The 22010-nt window shown below is 29.3% G+C and overlaps 1 protein-coding gene and 1 long non-coding RNA gene across 3 annotated transcripts in view; one reads left to right on the top strand and one right to left on the bottom strand.

Moving 5' to 3' along the window:
* The window catches only part of LOC129968391 (uncharacterized), a 147097-nt gene extending 133667 nt beyond the window's left edge, over positions 1-13430 (top strand). Inside the window, exons 1-3 of one of the 2 annotated variants that reach the window (XM_056082258.1) lie at positions 4574-4638; positions 6421-6588; positions 12703-13430. In XM_056082258.1, the coding sequence (XP_055938233.1) occupies positions 6552-6588; positions 12703-13316 (651 nt within the window). In that variant the 5' untranslated portion in view covers positions 4574-4638; positions 6421-6551 and the 3' untranslated portion in view covers positions 13317-13430. Of the gene's footprint in view, positions 1-4573; positions 4639-6420; positions 6589-12702 lie in introns of those variants that run through there. The other variant, XM_056082251.1, reaches the window with a different exon arrangement.
* Positions 1-21531, bottom strand: part of LOC129968404 (uncharacterized) — a 215322-nt gene extending 193791 nt beyond the window's left edge. The window contains exons 1-2 of the long non-coding RNA XR_008784395.1: positions 21285-21531; positions 7025-7148 (exon numbers count right to left, since the gene is read on the bottom strand). This is a non-coding gene — a long non-coding RNA (uncharacterized LOC129968404). The remainder of the gene's footprint in view (positions 1-7024; positions 7149-21284) is intronic.
* Between the last annotated feature and the right edge of the window lie 479 nt (positions 21532-22010).

The raw sequence follows: 22010 nt of genomic DNA, 5'->3' as shown, positions 1-22010 counted from the left end.
TTTCGGGACGTCGCGCTCGGGAGCAATATTCCTTCAAGGAAAAGTAGGTTAGGGCCTGTTCCTGAGGTAGTAAGGTATTGATCGGAAGTGCCTCATCAATCACGGGCGTGCTGAAGCCATTCTCGTGATTTCTGCACTCATTTTGAATTGGAGGGTGCATTAGAACATCCGAAAAGCTCATTCCTCGATTTATTTGGAGAAAGGTAATGGAAAGAAGCCTGGCGAGCGCACCCTTCATTTTGCTCGAGTGATTCTCTTGGTTAATCAGAACGTGATTTATCTTCCGGATTCTTGCCCTTTGTGAAACAGGATCTCGGGTATGGCGAGGGGAAAAATGAAGTGGAAGGAATTAAGATTTTTTTTTGTCTTTATAACTAAATAGAACATGTGCATTTAATATTAGCTTTGTCGTTCATTCGCCATGCAAATGGGGGTATTATTTATAGTACAGCTAATTTACATAGCTATATCCAACAGACTGGACCCTTAAGAAATTCTTTATTAGCTTTTTAAATTATCCATCTTGTTAGAATTACTTTTATAAAATCGAAAAAGAACCTCCTCTCTTCCCCTTCTACCGTTAAGAGATTCCAATAGAGGGGTAGTAGACGATCAGCGTCACTTCTACTTCAGCTCTGTAACATTATTTAAATAACCATAAAGGCTATAATAGTAAGAACATAAAATGTCATAAGCTTATTATACATGGAACTTATTATACAGTATGTCATAAGCTTATTATAAATGGAACTTATACAATATGTCATAAGTTTATTATACATTACGGCATGGAATTTATTATACGTTTTCCTAGTGTACTCCATAAAACAAATTAAGATTATCATCTCATCGATTTGTCAAACTCAAATTTCAAAGTTGTTGAAATCCGTACAGAGTATGTGTTGATTACAAGTGTTAAAAACGCATTAATGCCGAGAAGATCACATATGAAGTGCTCCATCACAATCAAGTAAGAACATGCATATCCAGAAACTGCTAAACAACTTGTAGTTGTCCCGTCAAACAAGCAGTTTTTGCCGCTCTTTTTTCTACGTGATTTGATTATATTGGAATGACAGTACTGGTTTAATATAAACTCTGCTTAACGGCTGGCATACCCGTATCTCCTGATATCAAGTTATCTGACAAAACTTTCTATTCCGGTATTTCTGTAGTCAATTATTGTCTTGATTTCTTTCCATGTGAGTTTTCCCTTGGATGAAGAATTTGCTTAAGAAGCAAGGATTTTTAAGTTCCGAAGAAGTGCATTGAAGAATGCATTTGTAAAGATAGCAAAAGGAGGTTTGTAATCTGAATTTGTATTTGTATTTGGTTTAAAAATGCATATATGCAGTGAGTAATTAAATTGTATGAAACACTGAATAAACAGGTTTGTTAATCTTAATAAAATAATGCTCGAACTCTTTTGAACGTGATAATGACATACAGTGACTAAAAATATCCAGAATATAACACTTGCTATGTCTACAAATGTGATAATTTCCTGAATTTCGGATTTATTTATTCTCCAGTTAAATGACACATCTTTTTAAAAAATATTTTATAAATTTCATATACAAATGAAAAAAAACACCTGGGTACTAGCATGTGCCAATAAATTTTGCTGTTATATAGTTGTTTTTATGAAACTACCAACGAAAATTTTTTTAGGAAACTAAAAAAAGTAAATATTAAACTAACTAATAAAAGTAAATATTTCCTGAATCAAATCTATTAAATGGAAGATACATTGTCTTTAGAAGAGTGCTAATGCTGTTACATCTAAAACACAAATGAACTTAACCAAATTAAAAACAAATATTAAGTGCAAAAATTGAATTAAAAGGAATAAAAAGGAAAGAATTGATGAATCTGACCTGAAGACTTTATCAAGGGTCAACCCTCAAGCAAGGATTCAAACCAAGGATTGTTTTTCTGTGAGGGAGTCTGACTTTAGTCCATATATTGACTCCTTCGGGACCCGAAAGTCCCAAGAAATTGAGTTTTTATGAAGAGAAAAATTGCTATCAAAAAAAGCAATAACATTAAAATTAGACAATAATAATAAGCAAAATATTTCAAAATTCGGAACTATGAAACCAAAAAAACATATATAAGATATAAAAGCAAAGAACATACTAGTTCAATGTGAATAAACTCCAAAAGATTTTATGAAAAAAATTAAATTTATTACTGCTAACAATTATAATCTATATCTATACTTATAATAAAGCTCAATGTGTGTGTGTGTGTGTGTGTGTGTGTGTGTGTTGGCGCTCTACAGGCCAGACCGTTTGACCTACAGCTACCAAATTTGGTACATGTATACCTTGGAGGTTGGGAATGTGCACCTGGGGTCCCTTTTTTTGAAATTTTAATTAGAATTTTAATTATTAATTAAAAACTAACTTTCCCGCCAAAAAAATCTTCCATTTTCCCCACCGCCAACTTTTCCGCCAAAAAAATCTTCCATTTTCAAAACCGCCAAATCAGTAACGCTTCAGTTATTTTTTTCTCCCAACAGTAATAAGGTTAGGGTTAACAGTTTTCGGCGGATTATTTCAAACGATTCCGTTTATTTTCTTAATGTTTGATGCATTTAAAATTAAACATTGTTAATGAATCAATCTTTCAGATTCATTCTGAAGTACTTTTGAATTAAAATAAAACAGAATAAAGAAAATTAAAAATTTCTAATCCGCATAGCGTTACCCCAACTGGCGTAGAAAAAATCACATATTTGCGTTACGTAACTGGCGTTGACAATTCACGCATGCGCATTGTGTTCTGAATTCCGCATTGATGATTATTATCAACAGATGTGGACTGGATTTAAATTATTTTTAGGTTCGTTGTATGCTTTTGTTATTAAAATGTATTTATGTTAGTTATATATTTTTTGTATATGCTTATAGTTTTAAGTACATCGTTTTTTAAGTAGTTTTTTTAAAACCTGTTTTCAACCCTTTATTTTAAACGATTCGTTTTATTTTCTTAGTGCTTGATGCATTTAAAACTAAACATTGTTAATGAATCGATCTGCTCATAATGAATCTTAGAAAATTTTGTTGAAAAATTCTTGAGATATTAAATAAATTAAAAAAGATATTCTTTAGTGCCCATAAAGTTTAAACGCTCAGTGACTAATTTCTGTAATCAGATTATTAAAAAAATGCTTTGTTTCAGTAAAAAATATTATTATATTAATTGAAGATTAATTCTTTCCACTTTAATTTAAAGCATAAATTCTACGGGTGCTAACAGAAAATTAGAGATGCATATTACGTTATAACTGAAGGCCTTTATAATATTATGAATGAATTATATGACGATCAAAATTTGAAGTTTTAAGATATTTTGATGAAGAAGCTATTAAAGTAGGAATTGCATAAAATATTTTATTATTAAAATTTTAACGAACATTAAGATTGGCGAACCGGCTGGTCGCCAAAGGCGGCTAGTATATAATAAATATACTTCAATGGCGGTTTTTACTTAAGGTAATTTACTTTCTGATGTTTAATTATAAATTTAAACATCAGAAATTATACAATTCGCTGCATGAAAAATATTATATGTAGATTATAAATATTTCTTTGTCTGTATTTCTCTATTTCCAGAGTAATAAATATTTCTTTGGAAGTTTTTTTACGTTTCCATATAAAAGATTTATAAAACATTCGAACCTCTGATGCGGAATTTATAGCATGTTAATGTTTGAGGCTAAAGTCGACCATTTTTATTTTACTTTTAATTATATAACAATAATAATTTGAATACAAAAGGATATATTTAATATCGCCAATACGCGTCAGAGATTAAAAGATATTACTTAACAACGAAAAGTTACTTAAAAATATTTCTAAAATTCATTAACTTTAAACTGTACTGAAATAAAATTAATATCATTAAAAAGTAAATTTCCTAAAATAAAATGGGGTTTAGAAATTATTTTTATGTATCGAGAAAAAAACCCCAGAAAAAATTGATTGATCTTTAATTGTAATTAAAAAAAAATTTCTCTCTTTAATAAACGCCTTGTATCAAGAATTAAAACTTTATAAAATTTAGCAGCTTTAGATCCAAAGGTCTGTCATCAAGTTTTAAAAATTTTTGCCATTATGCATATCTCAGGACAGAATTTACAAATAATATACCAGCCTATGAACGTTATCATGCTAATATCATTTGAATCACTAATAAAAGTTAAATATTTTGTGATTTTTTATATATTTCACATTTTTCTATTACAACATTTGTAACGAACGAACGAACGAACGAGATTTTATAAATCAGTCCTGGTTTCATTTTCAAAGTGTTTGCCGGTGAAGCACAGTCAGCTTTGCCATAGCGATCGAGAATATATCAGAAAATTGTAATTTTATATACACACAAAATCTAAAAGCCTACACAAAAACACGAACTAAATTAAAATAAAACAATCTGAGAAATTACCCGCTCTCTCGTGGTTCAAGCTGACAGGAAAAATAAATGATTTAAGAGTCCGTGTCCAGCATAATCAATCCTAGTTTAACAATGACGTAAAACCTGAGTAAATGTCACGTGATACGAATTTTTTCCCCTAACAATTTTCCTTCAAGATATAAATTACAGATGAACAGTTTTAACACTAAAAATGTAAGTATTTTTACTTGATTTATGTATTTTATTATATATATATATTATGATTAAATAAAAATATTTGCAAATCAATATATATATAATTTAATTTTCATAAGTAAAAATAATAAATTACAATAATTATATATCTCATAATATATTTCTGTACAAAATGTACTGAAGTTTGAAAAATCAAAGAAGGAAGAAATGATACAGCTTTTGAGGAAAGTTTTGATTTTCTTTTTAAAGTTAGAACATACTTTTAATAAACAAATGTATGCTTTTAAATTTGATATTTTTCTTTTTAAAAATGGAAGCATTTTCTATTGGCATAATGGTAACTTAAATAATTGGATATATTATTTACAGAAAAATCTTTGTAGAAAAGTGTACATCAACTTCTTATTTTTAAATTCGAATGTTTCATGTGTTGTTTCATTTCATTAATAGGGTATCGTTGAAAAATTCCATAAATAGGATACACTTTTTATCTATGAAATAACATGTGATAAATTTTAATTGTTTATTAACTTGGCAAATAAGTGTTTTCTCCAAATCGTTAAAACTGCTAGTATTTCCCAAAGTTTCTATCAATTTTTTTTCTAAATATGTATGCATTTTAAATAAAAATTTTTTTTAACAATTTCTGTTATCAAACATGGTAATTATTTTTAAGCTGTAAAGTTTAATTATGGTTCAAAATAAATAATTAAATTACCTTTATTTGCTTTGTATATCCAAAAGCAGACCTTCAAACATGGGACTTATTTCAATCCCTTATTTAGATTGAAGAATTGCGAAGATATTTTTCAAAGAGGTAAATTGCTATTTAGATGCTACATAAAAGTATAAACTGAACTCATTAACTGTTGAAATCACGACACGAAGCCCAAATTCAAAAACTTTCAAAATCCGCATAAATCATGAGGTGCACAGCTGGTGGGTTAATTTGGCGTAGCAAATTAGCTAATATTTTACAGATTTTATATATATGTATAAAAAAGAATCAGTTTCTTCAACAAATATTTATAAAAATCACAAAAAGATTAATTTTTTCAAAGAATAAGTAAAGAATAAAAAATATTTCAAAGAATACATTTCAATTTAATAAAGAATTATTTGAATTTCGAAATAAGATTCTGCATTGTGTTGATATTTTCTTATATACTTTTTTTCAAATTTCAAAACAAAACGAAAGTTTGATCTGCTTAAATATGAACGATTGATTGAGTAAATTTAACGACAACGTTATTTTAACAATAAAAAAATACCAGTATTAAGAAGAGACTTAATACTGGTATTTTTTTATTAAGCAGAGACTTAATACTGGTATTTTCATATTTTTAGTCGGTAAATCGAATTCGATAGATATGGTGAAAATGTTATTAAACTGACTACAATTATTATTATCCATTATTCTTGGAAAAAGCAAACATGAATTTTTTAAGATTAATATAGCCCTAATCTCCAGTATCAATTTTTAATTTAAGCTTATCCTTTTTCGAAATATATTATTAATGCATCAGTTTTTTGTCATGCAAAAAACTTTTCAATGACATTATAAAACTTTTCATTTTATTAATAAGATATGATGTACATATTTTTGTTAATAAATGAATCCTAAAGACCGATACTTCATTAGAATTTTTTATATAAATGTATGCAGTTCAGGCATTTCAATTCTGATGAGATTTGTGGCTTATGCTAATGCAATCAAAGAAGTAAAACCCGCGTCATTATATTAAATAGGTTCTGACATGCATACGAATTATTTTATTATCCGTTATCTTTCCAAAATAGCTGCCTACAGCTGCTACCTTCCATTAAGCCCACGACAAGGAAACGAGTACACCCCGCATAAGATAAGGTATACCATTAGGCGAGTGCAAGAAGACTGACAGCCGTCAATCTGTTCGGAAGTAAACAAAAGAATGCTGATATTCTTGCTAATTGCTACTAATGTGCTTGGTAAGTTAAAAAAATTTGAATTTCCATTACATTGATTCTTTTCTTTTACTTCAATTGATGCAATGGGCATTTTTATTTTGAATCAATTAAAGTAACTGACTTTAAAAAAATACTTTACTGATACGTTATATATTACTGATTGAAAACGATATTGTGAAGATATGAAAACGGACATCAAGTTTTTGTTTCTTCCCACCAGTTCGCATGAATGATTAATTCATTCGTCATAGAAAATTAAATGGAGGAATAATTAGTAACTAATAAAAAATACTTAATAATAAAATAGCTAATTGATTCTTTGAAATGATTTGCACGATCATGCAAGCGCATGGACCGGCATTGAAATGTGAAACCCTTTTGACCCTTAATTTTCTGTTAAACTTTTCAAAAGTTGTGTTAGTTTAAATTATTGACAAAAAAATGAAATAATATTTACCGTATTTTTCTTTGCAGCTAAGTTTTTTAAACTCCTTTTTCTAATACATTAATAACAATTTCGTAGCAATAATCGATTTGTAGGGATTTCTAGTTTGTTCTTCAGACAGAAGGATATTGAATGGCTAAAATGCAAGAAAGAAAGAAAAAATTAAAGATTGAACATTTTTGAATGAAGAGATAAATTCTCAAATTAAGGGAAGAAACAGCAGAATATCATTCCTGTACTTCCATAATATATAAATTTTATATAATATGCGTATATTTTCATAATATATGAATATTATAAAATACTTATGTATTTTCATAACATAAAATATCATCTATATAAATAAAAGAATGAAGTTCAATCAATGTTTTAAGCCTCTGGCTAAGGATTTTAATTTTCGCAAGGTTATTTCGGATGTAATGTACTACAACGCTATAATAGTGAGAAATATATGAAAATTATTATATGGTTGCATATAAATTTGAAGCAATTTGCTTCATTTCAAAAGAATATCGACCTGTTTTCACATATTGCATCTAAATGGCGATAAAAATATTCTGTCAATGGATAGCCAATCGACATGTGTTTAAAAAAAGTTCATTGAATGAAATATGGGTGAACATATTCGAATCGCGTTTTAGTTAACTTTCTGTTTCGACTGACTTTTTAAAAACATATAATATACAAAGACATAAACGTCTCGACATCTCTGACAGTACTTGTTAGTAAATGCTTAGTTTGATTTTTTTGTAATATGCCACGTTTTTAAAACGGATAAAAAATATAAATAGTGTCTTCTATTCCCATACAAATTGCAAAAATGCTAACCTCATGCAGATTGTCTCTAAATTTTGTAATTGTGAATTTTTAAAATTTGGAATCTGTAAGGGAATAAAATTAATTATTTTATAATTTTTAGCTCGTTTTAAAAACACGGTATATTAATTTTTTTTATTTAAATAATTATTTTTTGCTTTTCAGTTTTATATGTGTGAAATTTTGCCGTTGATTTTAAACTAACTTTCCAATGAGGTGGCAACTTGTTATAGCGTCATCTGTCGGAGAGCAATAAAAGTTTTTAATGGACTGCAAAATTTGTACCGAACAGATAGACAAACAAACAAACAAGAAATCGAGTTAATATTGCTTTGTCATCTATTTCGGAGCAATGTTATAAATTTAAGATCTTCAGTTCACCAGAATTGATTTCAAAATTGGTTTGTTTAAAATTGATTTCAAAATTGTATACCAAACAGACAGATAGACAGAGAAGAAAGCGCGTTAATAAAAATGTATTAAAGAAATTGAAGGCGGCGAGAAGCTCTTTATCTAACAACAAACAGCCATAGAAAAGAACGATAAGTTCGCGTACAGCGAATCTAATCTTATATTTGTAGGGTCGTGTTCCCAATGGAAAGAAGACTACACGTTTGCCATTTCCATATTTTAATAGACGAACATAGGACTACAAGAACATTAAGCAAAAGAACAAAAGTATTGGGTTGGTTGCAGTTTAGGCGAACATAGAATGGCTATTACACTTCAACATCGACGCTCATACTCTCCCGCTCCAAGCGTCTCCTTTCTGCCATTTTCCTCGCTTCTCTGTCTAGTCGGAACACTACTGCCATCTACCGGCGAGGGAGGGACTCATACTACATATAATTTTAAGCATACAATACTTTTTCAACACATTTTATTTAAATATCAATTAGCAATAAAATAATTTCCTTTGTTCAGCATCAGCTATAATTAAAAATAATAACAAAACCACTTCCCATATATAAACTTTGGAAGACATATGAAACTGAAAAGGACGTTCTCTACTAAACATTAATAATCAAATTCATTATTGGAAGAAATTTTAGAAGAGCTAAAATGGGACTCAATGAGCACACGCAAGATGGATAATGTAAATTTATCTTAACTTCAGAGTGATTAAAAATTTATATATGGAAATAAATGATGTACATTGCAAAACTTATAGAAAATAATCTATTGTTAATAAACCTAAGGGTCTCTTGACTCATGTACAGCATTTTCAATGCACTAATCTCTACTGTATACAAAATATTACATCGATTATTTTTGATTCAAAGTTTGGTAGAACTCATTCCATAGTCTGTATGGGAAATTTGATTTCATTCTCATGATTAGTTTTAACTGCATTTGCTTTTCTAGAAGAAATTTATTTTAGGACCACACTGCAGTTCGATGTTTAAATGTTTTTTAAAAAATTATGTGTTTACATTTATTTCCATTTACAAAAAATAAAAAATTCTCAGTAAGAAACTAATTAGAACAAAACTGATGTTAGGTTTGGTTATATTAACGTCCCGTTTGAAGCAACACTAGGGCTATTTTGGGACGGCCCTCGTAATTTTGAACCATGGTCAGATGAAGAGGATGACACCTGAGCTGGCACCCCCCTCTCCACACCACACCACACCGCACCAGCGGGAGGACGTTTGGGTCATGAGGGATTTCACGTGCAACAGACCCCCTTACACGACGGTTCTTCGATGAAATCGGGTCACGAACCTGAAACCCTCCCGTTCCGAGACCTTACCACCAGATTACCGCGGCCCCAAAACTGATGTTAGATTCTATAATAGCTCATTTTTACTTTAAAGGAGTAACTCGTAGTATTACTATGTGGTATTATATAAAACTTTTTAAAGTTAACCTCATTTTGCTGTCGAAGTTGAAAGTGTCGCATATTCTAATTCCAGAAAGCTTATATATTTGTTGGAAAAGATCTTTTTAATAACAAATATTCTGCTATTCAAATGATGCATCATCTTTGGATGCCATCATTCCTTTCAGCTTTCAGATGTGCTTCGCGTTACTCAGTTAGATCCGACACTCTTAAAAGATTTCTCAAAAATTCGTTTTGTAAAGAAGGAAATTTTCAAAAGGTTCATAAAATTCGAGGCACTGCACAAGTTAAAAAGAGGGATGCATCTAAAAAGATCACGGATGCAGATTTTTTTTCGTATTTTATATTATCACTCGCGGAAAACATTTCCTTCCCATTCCAGTTCACTTTCGTCCAGAGGAATACAGTAACGAAAATTTTGAAATGTTTGCGAATATTTATTTTGAGCCGTTTTTGAAATCTATGTTAGCTTTTCACTACTAAATCAGTAGAAAAAGATCAAATATTTTTTTTTATTGATTTCAAGTTGATTTGGTGGTATTGAAAGTTTATTGAAATCAGCAAATCTTTTTGCTGAGCCGATGAAATATTCACTTGCTGAAAAGGGGTGAAAATGGAGATTCCTGTATGTCAAAACATCCCCTTATTTTAAAGTTTAGCGATTTTTTTTCCTATCTCTGCACAAAAACTTGATCGTGTGAAAATAGGAGAGATTTCAACTCATTTAAGATATTGATAAGTTAATTTATTTCAATATAGTTTTGTAAAGTTTTTTTACTCTCTTCCAGGAAAGTATAATTTTTTTTATATATATAATTTTTCTGTGTAAAGTTCGTCGATAAATATGAAGGTTCAAATGCATAACCACCGAAAGGGATCTTCCCTCATTTCGCATACTCTCTAATAAAAATGTTATCTCAGTGAACCCTTGTACGACATCGCCGTATAATAGTTAAGAAATATTAACCTTTAGCGTGAATTTAGCATTTTTATTGTGATATCTATCGTGTGATTCTTGGCGAGCGTTTTGGCGATTAATTCCTTGCATTCGATCAAAAGTATCCAAAAATTGAATGTGGGCTTCAGACGTGTTCTTCACAATCGAATGAAGAAAACATTTGACTTAAAACTACACTTGCAGTTACAAAATCACGTACTAAGGTCATTGCGTTTTTGAACTATCACATTTACATGTTCTGCAAGCACAGACCGACAGATTATCCACCCCTTGTTGGATTTCGCTCAAAATTTAATAGGCGTCTATATTAAAGATGTTAAAACTGTGAACCAAATTTTATCGCTCTAGCTCTCTTCGTTTTGTAGTTATCAGGTTTGCTTGTGTTCAAACAGCCAGACAGATAGATATCCTCAGAACGGATTTAATAGAAATCTACAAATATGGTTTTAAGCTGATATACCAATTTTCACCCATCTAGCTTAAAGCATTTTTGTGTTATCTTTGTCTCAAATAGAGAGATATTGTCCAAAAATGTGTTTATCAAACTCAGGGAGTTCTGAAATGTGGAGATAAGTTAAAATCTCGAGTCCGATTACGATAGTTTCTCTATACTTTGTTACAAGAATGTAAAAATAGAGAAAGTGATGAAGAGGACAATATGTAATTATGGAAGTACGCACGCTATTCGTAGCAGTGCTGTGACGATGAAATGAGAGTTTCATTTAGCAGAGTTTGTCAGTTTGAATTATTCGTCAGGGATATCTTTGTAAATTACTGAATCATTCCCCATAGATGTTTCGTTCAAAAACAAGGATAAGGAAAATAATTAATTAGACGCATGAAACTTCATATTTTCTGGCAAAGTGAATATCCACAACTGTTGTTACTTTGCTACATCCCGTATTAAAGTTCGTTAAGCAGTCCTCTCGGCAGCAAAAAATGAGAGTCTATTGTAGTGAAAACTTATAAGCCAGTTAACAGCTACTCTATACGAGCAATTGCTTTTGTATTGTGGTCATGTTACTCGGCTGCGAACCACAAGGTCCCAGGCTCTATCCTCGCTCATACGAATCCGCCATACTTATTATAGGTTTGTCGTGCTTTTACTTTCTCGCATATGAAGTATACCATGAGGAAATATGGTAAAAAAATTCAATTTAAATCTCCCTGAAATCAGTTTCAAAAACACATTTTGCCTCTCTGTCTGCCTATCAACATGACAATAACGCTTTGAGCTAAAGGAATGAAATTTTTTATGTGATCCTTACACCAAATTTGTAAACTTCAATCCCATTTTGAATGAATTTTATTCAGAGAAAAATTTGCATATCTCTCTATCCATGTGTTCAAATCTTGTTAAGTTATCACGTTGAGAGGCATATGTATAAAGAGAGATACATAATTCGTTAAGCAATTCTCTTAACAGCAAAAAAATTAGACACCCTGCTATAAAATATAAAGAGCTAGATGGGTACAATTTGATCAACAATTTTCGCACTTAAATCCATCAACGGGTTAATTATCGTTATCTCCATTCTCATATATGTAAACACGATAACTCAATCATACAGCAATTTAGATAATGGAATTTGGTATTTGAACTTATTAACAGAACAGTCCTTTTGTATCAAATTTTGGTCTAAATGTGTTGGAAAAAAAGGGCGCTCATAAGACATATTTGTTTTTATTCCGTACACTAGATGCATAAAAGCTCATATGCAGCTCTCTAAAAACAAAATTCTGAGAATTCTTGGTGATCACGAACTAGCATAAAGACCACAATTTTTATTAACAGTTAAATCATTTAAGTTATAGCTCATTAAATCGCCAATGGATGCCAAGCCACCAATATCAAAAAAAAAATGCATGGGCGATTTGGAAACCACCGTCTGTATGAAGGATAATGGCGAGCAGAATTCACAGAAATTTAATTTTTAACATACAATATTTTCTCTTAGTTTGTTACTTTACCATGGTTCTTTATAATTTTTAAAATTTTATTTTCTTTGAATATATACTAATTTTGAAAAAACATATTTTAAAATCTTCTATTCTTATCCATTCATTTTGTAGGCAGAGTTTATTCTGACTCCATTGCCGACCAATTCCTGGACAAAGTCATCTATGGGCCCCTCGAAAAAGAAATCAAAGCCATGAATTTGGATCCAGCTTCCCTGCCGGACTTTGGAATACCATTCACATACGAGTTCGGTTTCATCCCTATATCCGGAAGAGTAGACTTCACCAATGGAATCTTCAATGGATTATCGCGCATTAGGAGGCTCGCCCAATGCGATGGACCATCCTTTGACCTTGATGACATTAAAATCGAGTGTGGACTTAATTTTTTCGGAATGGATATTGTCTATGACGGAAAAGCTACAATCGAACAGTTAATACCTATACCTTTTCAGGTAACCGGATACGTCAATGAAACCCATACTCATTCGGTAATTTCCGGAGTCCCGACAAGCCTGAAAGGTAATTTGAGGTTATTCGAGATTACCAAGTTTGGGGACATAAACCTGAGACTGTCGAACTTGGGTTTGTTTCAGAGTGCTTACAATGCAGTGGAGGAAAGATTTCGGGAAAGAGTCAGAGAGGAGTTAGTAACGATCATTATGACCATGTTTCCCATAGCATTTAAACAAGCCATCATGCAAGTGAGGTTGCCTGGTTTGGGATAGTTGTATTATTTTTTTTAAAAAAAGTAACATATAACATTTGTAAATCTATATTAAACTATAATATAATTCTAATAATGAAATTGGAAAGTTTGAAATAAAGATAAAGAAAATTGACCCTAACTCTTGTTTAGAAATAAAAAAAGAGGAGAAATGTAACTGTATAATGATTAAAAATCATATCTTGTTGTTATCGGAGTACTTTCTAGCTTATGTTTTACATCAGAATATAGAATGGAAAGGTTTATCGCACATACTGGAAATGAGTATCAATAATTGTATGCGACATGGTAAATAATTTTGATGGAAATAAATATTTGGCTTTCATCTACAATTGTACATGAATTTCAAAATTTTCGTCATTTAAAATTGAAAAATGATAGTATTCGGTTCTGAGTGGGAATGATTTATTTCATGCTTTATATTCCATTCAATAATTAAACAAATATTTAATTTTTGATTCTCATGAGTCGACCAATTAGGAAGGATATGACCTTAGATAAAAACGACCTGTAATTTTTAAAACTATTTTAAAAGTTAAAAAATCTGGGATTTGAAGAAAGTATATACTTTGTTTTATTCAATTTATTTTCTACTCTTGTTACATCTCGATTTTTTAAAAAACTATGGTGTAAAATAATTTGCAAATTAAAGAATTCGAAAGCCAATTTGATATTTTTTTTTCCTTGTATTGGAAGTATAATTTTCAAATAACTAGTTCTTTTGCACACAAAACAATATGAAGAATTTTTTTAAAAATACATTTGTATTCAATCAACATAATAATAATAATAATCCCCATGAAAAAATTAAAAATTCTATATTTTGTTACATTGTATTAACGGCATCAATATCCTATGGTTATAAATGCTTATCATCTTAGAATAAATAAAAATCATTCTGAATATATGTTCCACCTTTCCTCCTAAACAAGTAATCCAAATTCAATCAAATTTTTCACATTTATAATATAAGGCACTAGAAAAAATAATGCCAATTTTTCAAAATGTAAAATTTAATTATATATTCAATTAATTTAAAATTGACAAAAGTTCTGACTTACACTCTAAAATACAATTTTCAAAAAGTTATTTCATTTCAAGTAGTGATTCGTTCATGCTTAAAATGATGCTTAGGTCATTCGCTCAAGCAAGACATTCATTTTTTTTATACCTTAGCATAGTGAGTACTTTACAGCATTTATATAACAAAATTAGTAATTTAAGGAGAATTGGAATTATTTTTTTAGCTCGTCTGGTTCGAATAATATTTTAATTAATAGCAGACTATCAAGAAATTACATTATAAAAGGATTTTGCATTTCATAAAATTCTTATACAAAAGTAGTTTTTATGCCAAAAATATTATAAATGAAAGGATTTTAACATCGAGTAATGCCGGATATATGAATTTATATCTTTTAAAAATAATTAACTGTTAAATAGCCTGTTAAAATTTCCACACTGACGAGAAGTTTTAATTTTAATAAGATTTTCTTTTCCAATCAATTATAAATTTAGATGGCACATGGTACTCTTCAGTTTTTTTTCAAAAGGGTTAATTAATTGCATCATAATTAAATTCATTCATGTAAACTTGTCAAATACTTCTTCTCATACTCCTAATAAAGATTAACTTAAAAAAAATTTAACATCTGTAAAAGCTAATTACGCTATAATTTTCATTATTTAAACTACTTCGCTTAAGTAATGAAGCCGGCAGTCAACAGAGTAATTCAATCATGATTTATTTAATTAACTTGTCACTCAAATTACGCCTTTGAGCCAGTAGTTAGATAAGAAGCATTTAATATTAAGACGTTTATTAAAGCTAAAAGCAATTAAAATTAGATAAGTAATGTGTATCGGGGACAAAGATCAAGTATGTGTAAGGAGAAGAAGGGAAAATAAAGTTTATAGAGCCCGAGATCAGGTATCTGTCTTAAATCTCTGAGGGATTTTGAACATTTACCAATTTATCGATATTTTCTTGAAAAATCATTAACTCTGCTTTGATAATCGAAATTTTAATTGAAAAACTAATCTCAATAAGTGACTTGTAAAGATAGAAGTTTTCTCTAAGTAATCTTGAATGGGTTATTCACTTTGTGGAACAAGTGGTTGGTTTATTGATGGAAATCGTCTAAACTGCGTTAATCTCTCATAATTTCGCAAGCTTCATAACTTGCTGAAACGATAGTAGTTTTATGGTTTAATCAGAAAAGAATTATAGCGAAGCTCATTTCATTTGTCAATTATTCGCATTTTCATTGAATAATTTACTTTTTAATTTTCTGCTGGAATATTCTTAGGATATGATTCAAAATTTATAGGTTTTTCTATTCCTTTTAAATTTAAAAAAAAGTACTGTTTCGAATATAGTAAGCTTGCCATATGCCGATCCTTTCTTTTATTAGGAATGGCATTTTGCATTTAATTCTCTGATTATTTGTGACAGCAAATAACTCAATTCTTTAATGTAACAATCATTATGACAAGAAATGCTCGAATTGAAATAGGCAATATAAATTTAGAATGTAAAATATGGGAAACAATAATAACCAGTTAATAATTGTACTCGAGCGTCATATGTGCATTGAATTAAAGCACCTGATACTTCCAGGATAAAATTAAATTATTGAAAACCTTATAATTTAATATACAAATCACATAAAATCCATAAACACTTGAAATGTTCTGTTGATTCTTATTCAGTCAGTATCACTAGACATTCCTGAAACGGGAGGAGTAATCTAATTAGATACTTGAGAAAACAAAATAGTTGCAGGGTTAATTAATACTTAGAGATAAACATAATCAAAATGTATAGGAATTTATATATTTTTAGAGAAACATGTAGATTTCTAAATAAGATATAGTCTTTGCCACTGTCTTAATCAATTTTCATTTCGTATTATTTCATCAAATATTTTGTAAGCTGAATTAAAAAAGCACACTAAAATATTGAGTAATATATCCATTACGCTGAATGATTGTACTCTATATTCTTCAATTTTTGATCAATATGCTTTATTCTAGTTATTATTATTAACCTAACATACTATTAACCTTTTGCACTGGGATGGTACCATTCAAGACGGTGCATCATTTTGACGTTTTATTTATTTATTTTTCAATTTTGATTGTTAAAATGCTCATAGAATGGTAAAAAGCCGTAGATTAATTTTTAAAACAAATTCGACTTCAAACAATAATGTATATTTATTTTTCAGAGCAATAAGCAAACCTTTGTATAAGGTAAATAATTATGCATCGAATTATTAATTAAGGGTTAAATGCATTCATAAAATACAAGATAAATGTCCCGATCCATTTTATTGTTGAAATAAATTTCATTTTTAACATTAGGTTTGCCAAGGGGTCATTTTGATCCCTCTGAGAAAACTTTTCGTTAATTTTCTTCAAGAAAATTATTGCCGTATTTTATGAGAATATTTTAATTAATTTTTACTTACATTTGTAAGACATATAATCGTATATCTTATCCTTCTTTTAGTTTTGGAGGAATGTATATAGTTTACCTATTTTTACAGGGGGGTCATTTTGATCATTCGAATAAATATTGTTAAGAATACATACATTTATATTTAAAATGTAATGGCTTGATAGAGACGAACATAGATATAGGTATAAAAACAGAAATATGTATGTGTTAGTAAAACGTGTGTATATAAGAAGCAAGGAAACGAAGCCGAAAGTCAGTCAGATAGAAGCTGTTATATGTTGTTAGTAAGAAGACGTGTGAGTCAATGTCTTGGTAGAAGAGGATGGTAGAAGAATAGATAGTCTTGAAGACCTGGATTAGAAAATAAACAACTTTTTTAGTAAATAAACTGTGTTTTCATCACACCACACTTCAACAAATATATTGAAAATATTAAAGTTTTTTTCTACTATAACTTCATAATAGATAGGCCAATTTATATATATTTTTAAATAACAAAAGGGGCATTTTGACCCCTTTTGGTATTATGCCAACTCATTGTAAACCTAATGTTAATATGAGGGAAAAGAAAATGAAGTTAAGAGACGCGTTGACAACATACAGGTACGATAATAATATTATAGATGAAGCATACTGTAGTATTATTATCTTCGGAAATTCAAGAAAATGCAACATTATGCGATTTTACTCTCTCACAAATGTGTTTGTTGTTGTTGTTTCTTATGGCACTTGCCACGGACAAGCCTGCTGTTACGAAGACAGCGATTTAAGCCGGAGGGGGAGTGTCTCTTGTTTTTATAGTAGCACCAACTAGGGCCAAGAATACGACTTTGCTACTCACGCATCACTCATTCGCTTGCACAACCCCTTTCTACAGGAGGGCAATTCATACATTTCACAGATAGAACAACGGAAGAACAACCATGCCCAAACCGGGACTCAAACCCGGGATGCCCAGATCACGGGGAAGACGCGCTACCCCTATGCCAGGACGCCGGCCTCACAAATGTTCTGGTGCAGGTACCTGATAAACAAAATAGGTGTAATGTTATTACAATAAATCTATTTAAATGTCTGTCACAATTTGTTTTAAAATATTTTATTGAGCAAATCAAATCGTCAATATAAGTTATGCATATGATTTAATTGAAAATAAACATTGTTAATGTTTTCAGGGAGTCATGTAGTGACCTAAAATGGTTAATCATAAAATAAACAAGAGAATTATAGAAATTCGGACAAACTAACTTAAAATTTTTGTCAAATTATTTCATCTCAACCACTTTAATGAATGAAAACTTGTTTACATACACACAGTATGAACAGTCTGCAAGTTGAATCTGGCCTTTCTCGGCTTGTAAAAAAATCTTGGATCATTTAATCGTTCCTTATTAACATGTCATGTTATATTATCCTTTTTTCCACTTGGTTCCCCCCTCCCTTCAATTTCCGGTAGCTTCAAAAAAAAAATCACTCGATACTCATCATATTTCAAAAGTGAATGCCCCTTTTAGTAAAAGGTCAAATGTCACCAGTGTCTGCAGTGATTGAGAATGTCGTCTTGTCATGTTTAAGTAAAGGCAGCCCGAGGAGGGAATTCTTTCGATTCCACTTTTATTTACTTAAAAAGGAGCGAAGAAATTGAAGAATATGTCGATCGTGTCGAAAGGATTTCCCATTTCTCGGTGATCATTGTTAAAATTGGTTATTATGTAAAAATTTTTTTTTCGAAAACAGTAATTTAATACGCGCGTATTGAAAGATTTCATCAATAGATTACGTGTTTTTTATATGATAATGGTTTTTTTTTTCTTTATTTGAAGATGATTGTTATCTTTATGTCAATCAAATTCTATCTAGACAAAATTGTTTTTATCGGTTAATGATTATTTATTTTTTTTAAAAATCATTTTAAATTGAAAATAAATGTTTGCTTGGAAATGAATGTTTGAAATATATCTAAAAATTTAAAAATGTTTTATATTTTACGATACATTTGCCGCCTTTGTCGACCAGCTGATTCAACGGGATTCACGGCAGCTAAAAAAATTTTCAATTAAATATTTTATATAAATTAGTTTCTTTAGCAAAATATTTTAAGCTTCAAATATTTATAGTGATTTATGTGAAACTATTTTAGAAGTCTTCTACCAATCTGTATATTGTCCTATGCATTTCCCTAAATTTTTGTCATCTTCCCTAAGGTTTGAATTTGAAATCACAGGGATTAAATTTCAATTATTGAAAATATATTTTTTTTTCCAAAACCCATCTTGTTTTTTCTTAAAAATATGAGTAGGGAAAATAGAATCGTAGCATTGAAGTTATATGTGTACTCCAAAATATAATTTATGCAATGTCTCAGAGAAACTTTACGTTTTGAATCATCTCAAAAAAATTTTCTTTGATTCAACTATAGAAAATAACCAATGTATCAACTACAATTAATAAGCTCTTATTTTAGTACAATTAGTAGGCAATTTTCAACTGATAAAAACGATAATATAGTTTTATACATCCAATGATACAAAGAATGTTTCAAGATTTTTTAGAGAAAATTCTGAGTTGTTCTGATTTTAAAATAGAATAATTTTTAGAACAAAGAATAAATTAATATTATTATACAAATATAAATCTGGCTTTGATAATAATTTTTTAACTAATTTCTTGGAAATATTATTCATCTATTTTATTAAAGCTCTAAATAACAGCTCATTATTGTTGAGAGAAAAATAGTTTGAAAATTACTTTTGCATACAATATTATAATGCCCCAAATCCTCGTATCGTCTAAAATGATTTTAATTAAAATGAAGCTATGAGACGATTTTTTAAATCTGCTGTTAGCTAATTTCCTTCATAAATTATAAATATATGTTATAGATATAATTCAACTTTTCTACAATTAATGAAGTAAAATAAAGATTTTGAATGAAGTTTTGGAAGTAATAGTTAATTTTTCCATTAATAAAAAATATGAAAATAAATTAAATTCAGAGTTATTCCTAATAAAATACTCAATCGTCTGTCTTTAAAATTTTCTTTTAGTATTCTTCCAGAATTTTTCAAATGTACAGTTTTTCCTATGTATTCTTGTTCTTCAGCAATAAAAAATACCATTACAAATTGTTTATAAAATTAATTTTGAAAAATGTACTAAAAAGAACGAAACAAGTTCTGTGGAATTAAAATTTCAGTTAAAGAAAAATTAATTTTTAAAAGTTTAATGGATTTTAAAATATTGTTCTCAAAATATATATTATCGCGAAAAAAAAAAAAGGACAAACCTCTCTTAATTTTAAATTAACTGATTTTAAGATCATAATAAATTTTACTGGGGGTTATTTTTTAATCTAATTAAAGAAACTTCAGAGTTTATTTAAGCCCAATAAAAACATTGCTAAAAATATTTTTAAAAATATGAGCATCAAAAAGTAAAATTGGAAAAGATCAAAATTTCACTGCTGTTTAAAAAGGAATAGTTATAATTCTCCCATTTAATGAGAAAAATTAATTGAAGTGAATTGTTACAAATTGCGTTTAAAATGAAATATTAATGATTTAATGAAATTAAATTAAAAATCATAACGCAATGAATGTTACAAAGTTATTCAAAAAGGCAAGATTTATAATGTGTGTGTAATACATATTTTTAAAGTTGATGATGAAAAATGGTGCAAATTACCTTAATTATCGATATTTAACTAAATACCGTAAGAATTAATTTACTTCGAAAGTTGAAAATACGTCTAGAAATATATGCCAGAATATCATATGCAAATTTCGCATCGTTACTATTCGTGTAAATAATAGGCACGACACACAATACACTCATTTAAGTATTTTCTTTTCTATATGCATTATCGATGATAAATCATGAAATAGCTTCTTATCCTTCTACAAATTAACAGTTATTTTTCGTACGGAATATATTTGAACAGATTTTTTTATTAACATTCGAAAATTTGATTAGTTTATTATTTTATTTTCATTCACTTTTAACTATTTTTTCTTCAATGCAAAAAAATATTGCTGAAAGTTTTTAATTTAGTTACTGAAAAACATTTGGTTGCATTCAAAATTTAATAAATAATTTGAGTTCTTTAAAACAGTTTAAAAAATTAAGTACCTTAAAGCAGTGTTTAATTTTATAATTTATCATTATGAAATGTATTTAATTGTATTAAAAATCCAAAAAATAACTGAATGATTTTTTTTATTTAAAATAGGGTAAGAATTTCTAAACAATATTTGTTTTTTAATTTGGATTAATTTAATCACAGAATCCATGAATTAACAAAACTTTTCTTCTCTTTTCTAATTATTACTGTTATATTTTTTCAAAATTTTGCATGATTTTAGATCATTCAGCTTTGCTTCGTTAATTGTAACATAAGCTAATGAGAAAAAACTTTTTTGATATAACATAGAGTTATGCTGAAAATGAAATTTCTCTATACTTTAGTTTACTAGTAAAACTGAGAACATGAAATAAAAACAAACTTACTTTCGTAGTGTTCTTTTTAAATTGCTCTAAGAAGAGTTTTATTTGGAAAGAAACTGAATAGAGAAAAAAAATCTGTCAATGCGAACGAAAAGTATTTTCCTGCTACTACCAAAACTTGATCTTACAGCTTCAAATCAGTTTGACTTTTTAGAGAATCCATCATTCCAACACCTATGGGGAATTTAGTACCACATAATTTTTTTTCCTTCCTTTTTTTTCCTTTTCTAGCTTCGAATGCAACATAACTCCTAAGTCAATTTCAGAACTTTGGAAGATTCATTGCGCCGTAGAATCTTTCGTTATTTTGCAGACGATTTTTCTTTTTTCGGGACAAAGAGTTTTCTTGTATTCCTCCGGTGTTTTGATTTAGCGGAACGGAAGTGAAGGGAAGGAAAAAAAATCACGTGCGTCGGAACTAAACTAAAGCCTTGTTGTTTATAACGAAAAAGAAGGGGGAAAAACTTTTCAGTTTCAGTTGAAAGTTTCGACTTTCGTTCGCGTTGATTTCCTAGTTCGTCAAGCAAGTGAGGAACAGAGTAAAAGGGTAAAGAAAAGAAAGCGTTAATGAGGATCCGTTTATTTAAGAGAAGACAAATCTTGGTTTTCAAGTTTTTCTTCAGCGATTCTTTGGAAAACATCAGATAAATTAAAGTTTGAACATGCCAGGGTTTTATTGTACTTTTTGGTGTTTAGTTTCTGGAAAACTTGGGAAGATCTGGTTCAATT

The sequence above is a fragment of the Argiope bruennichi genome, chromosome 1, assembly GCF_947563725.1.
Source record: "Argiope bruennichi chromosome 1, qqArgBrue1.1, whole genome shotgun sequence".
Taxonomy (NCBI): Eukaryota; Metazoa; Arthropoda; class Arachnida; order Araneae; family Araneidae; genus Argiope; species Argiope bruennichi.
Note: the sequence above shows the minus strand (reverse complement) of the source record. Positions and strands in the feature narration are given on the sequence as shown.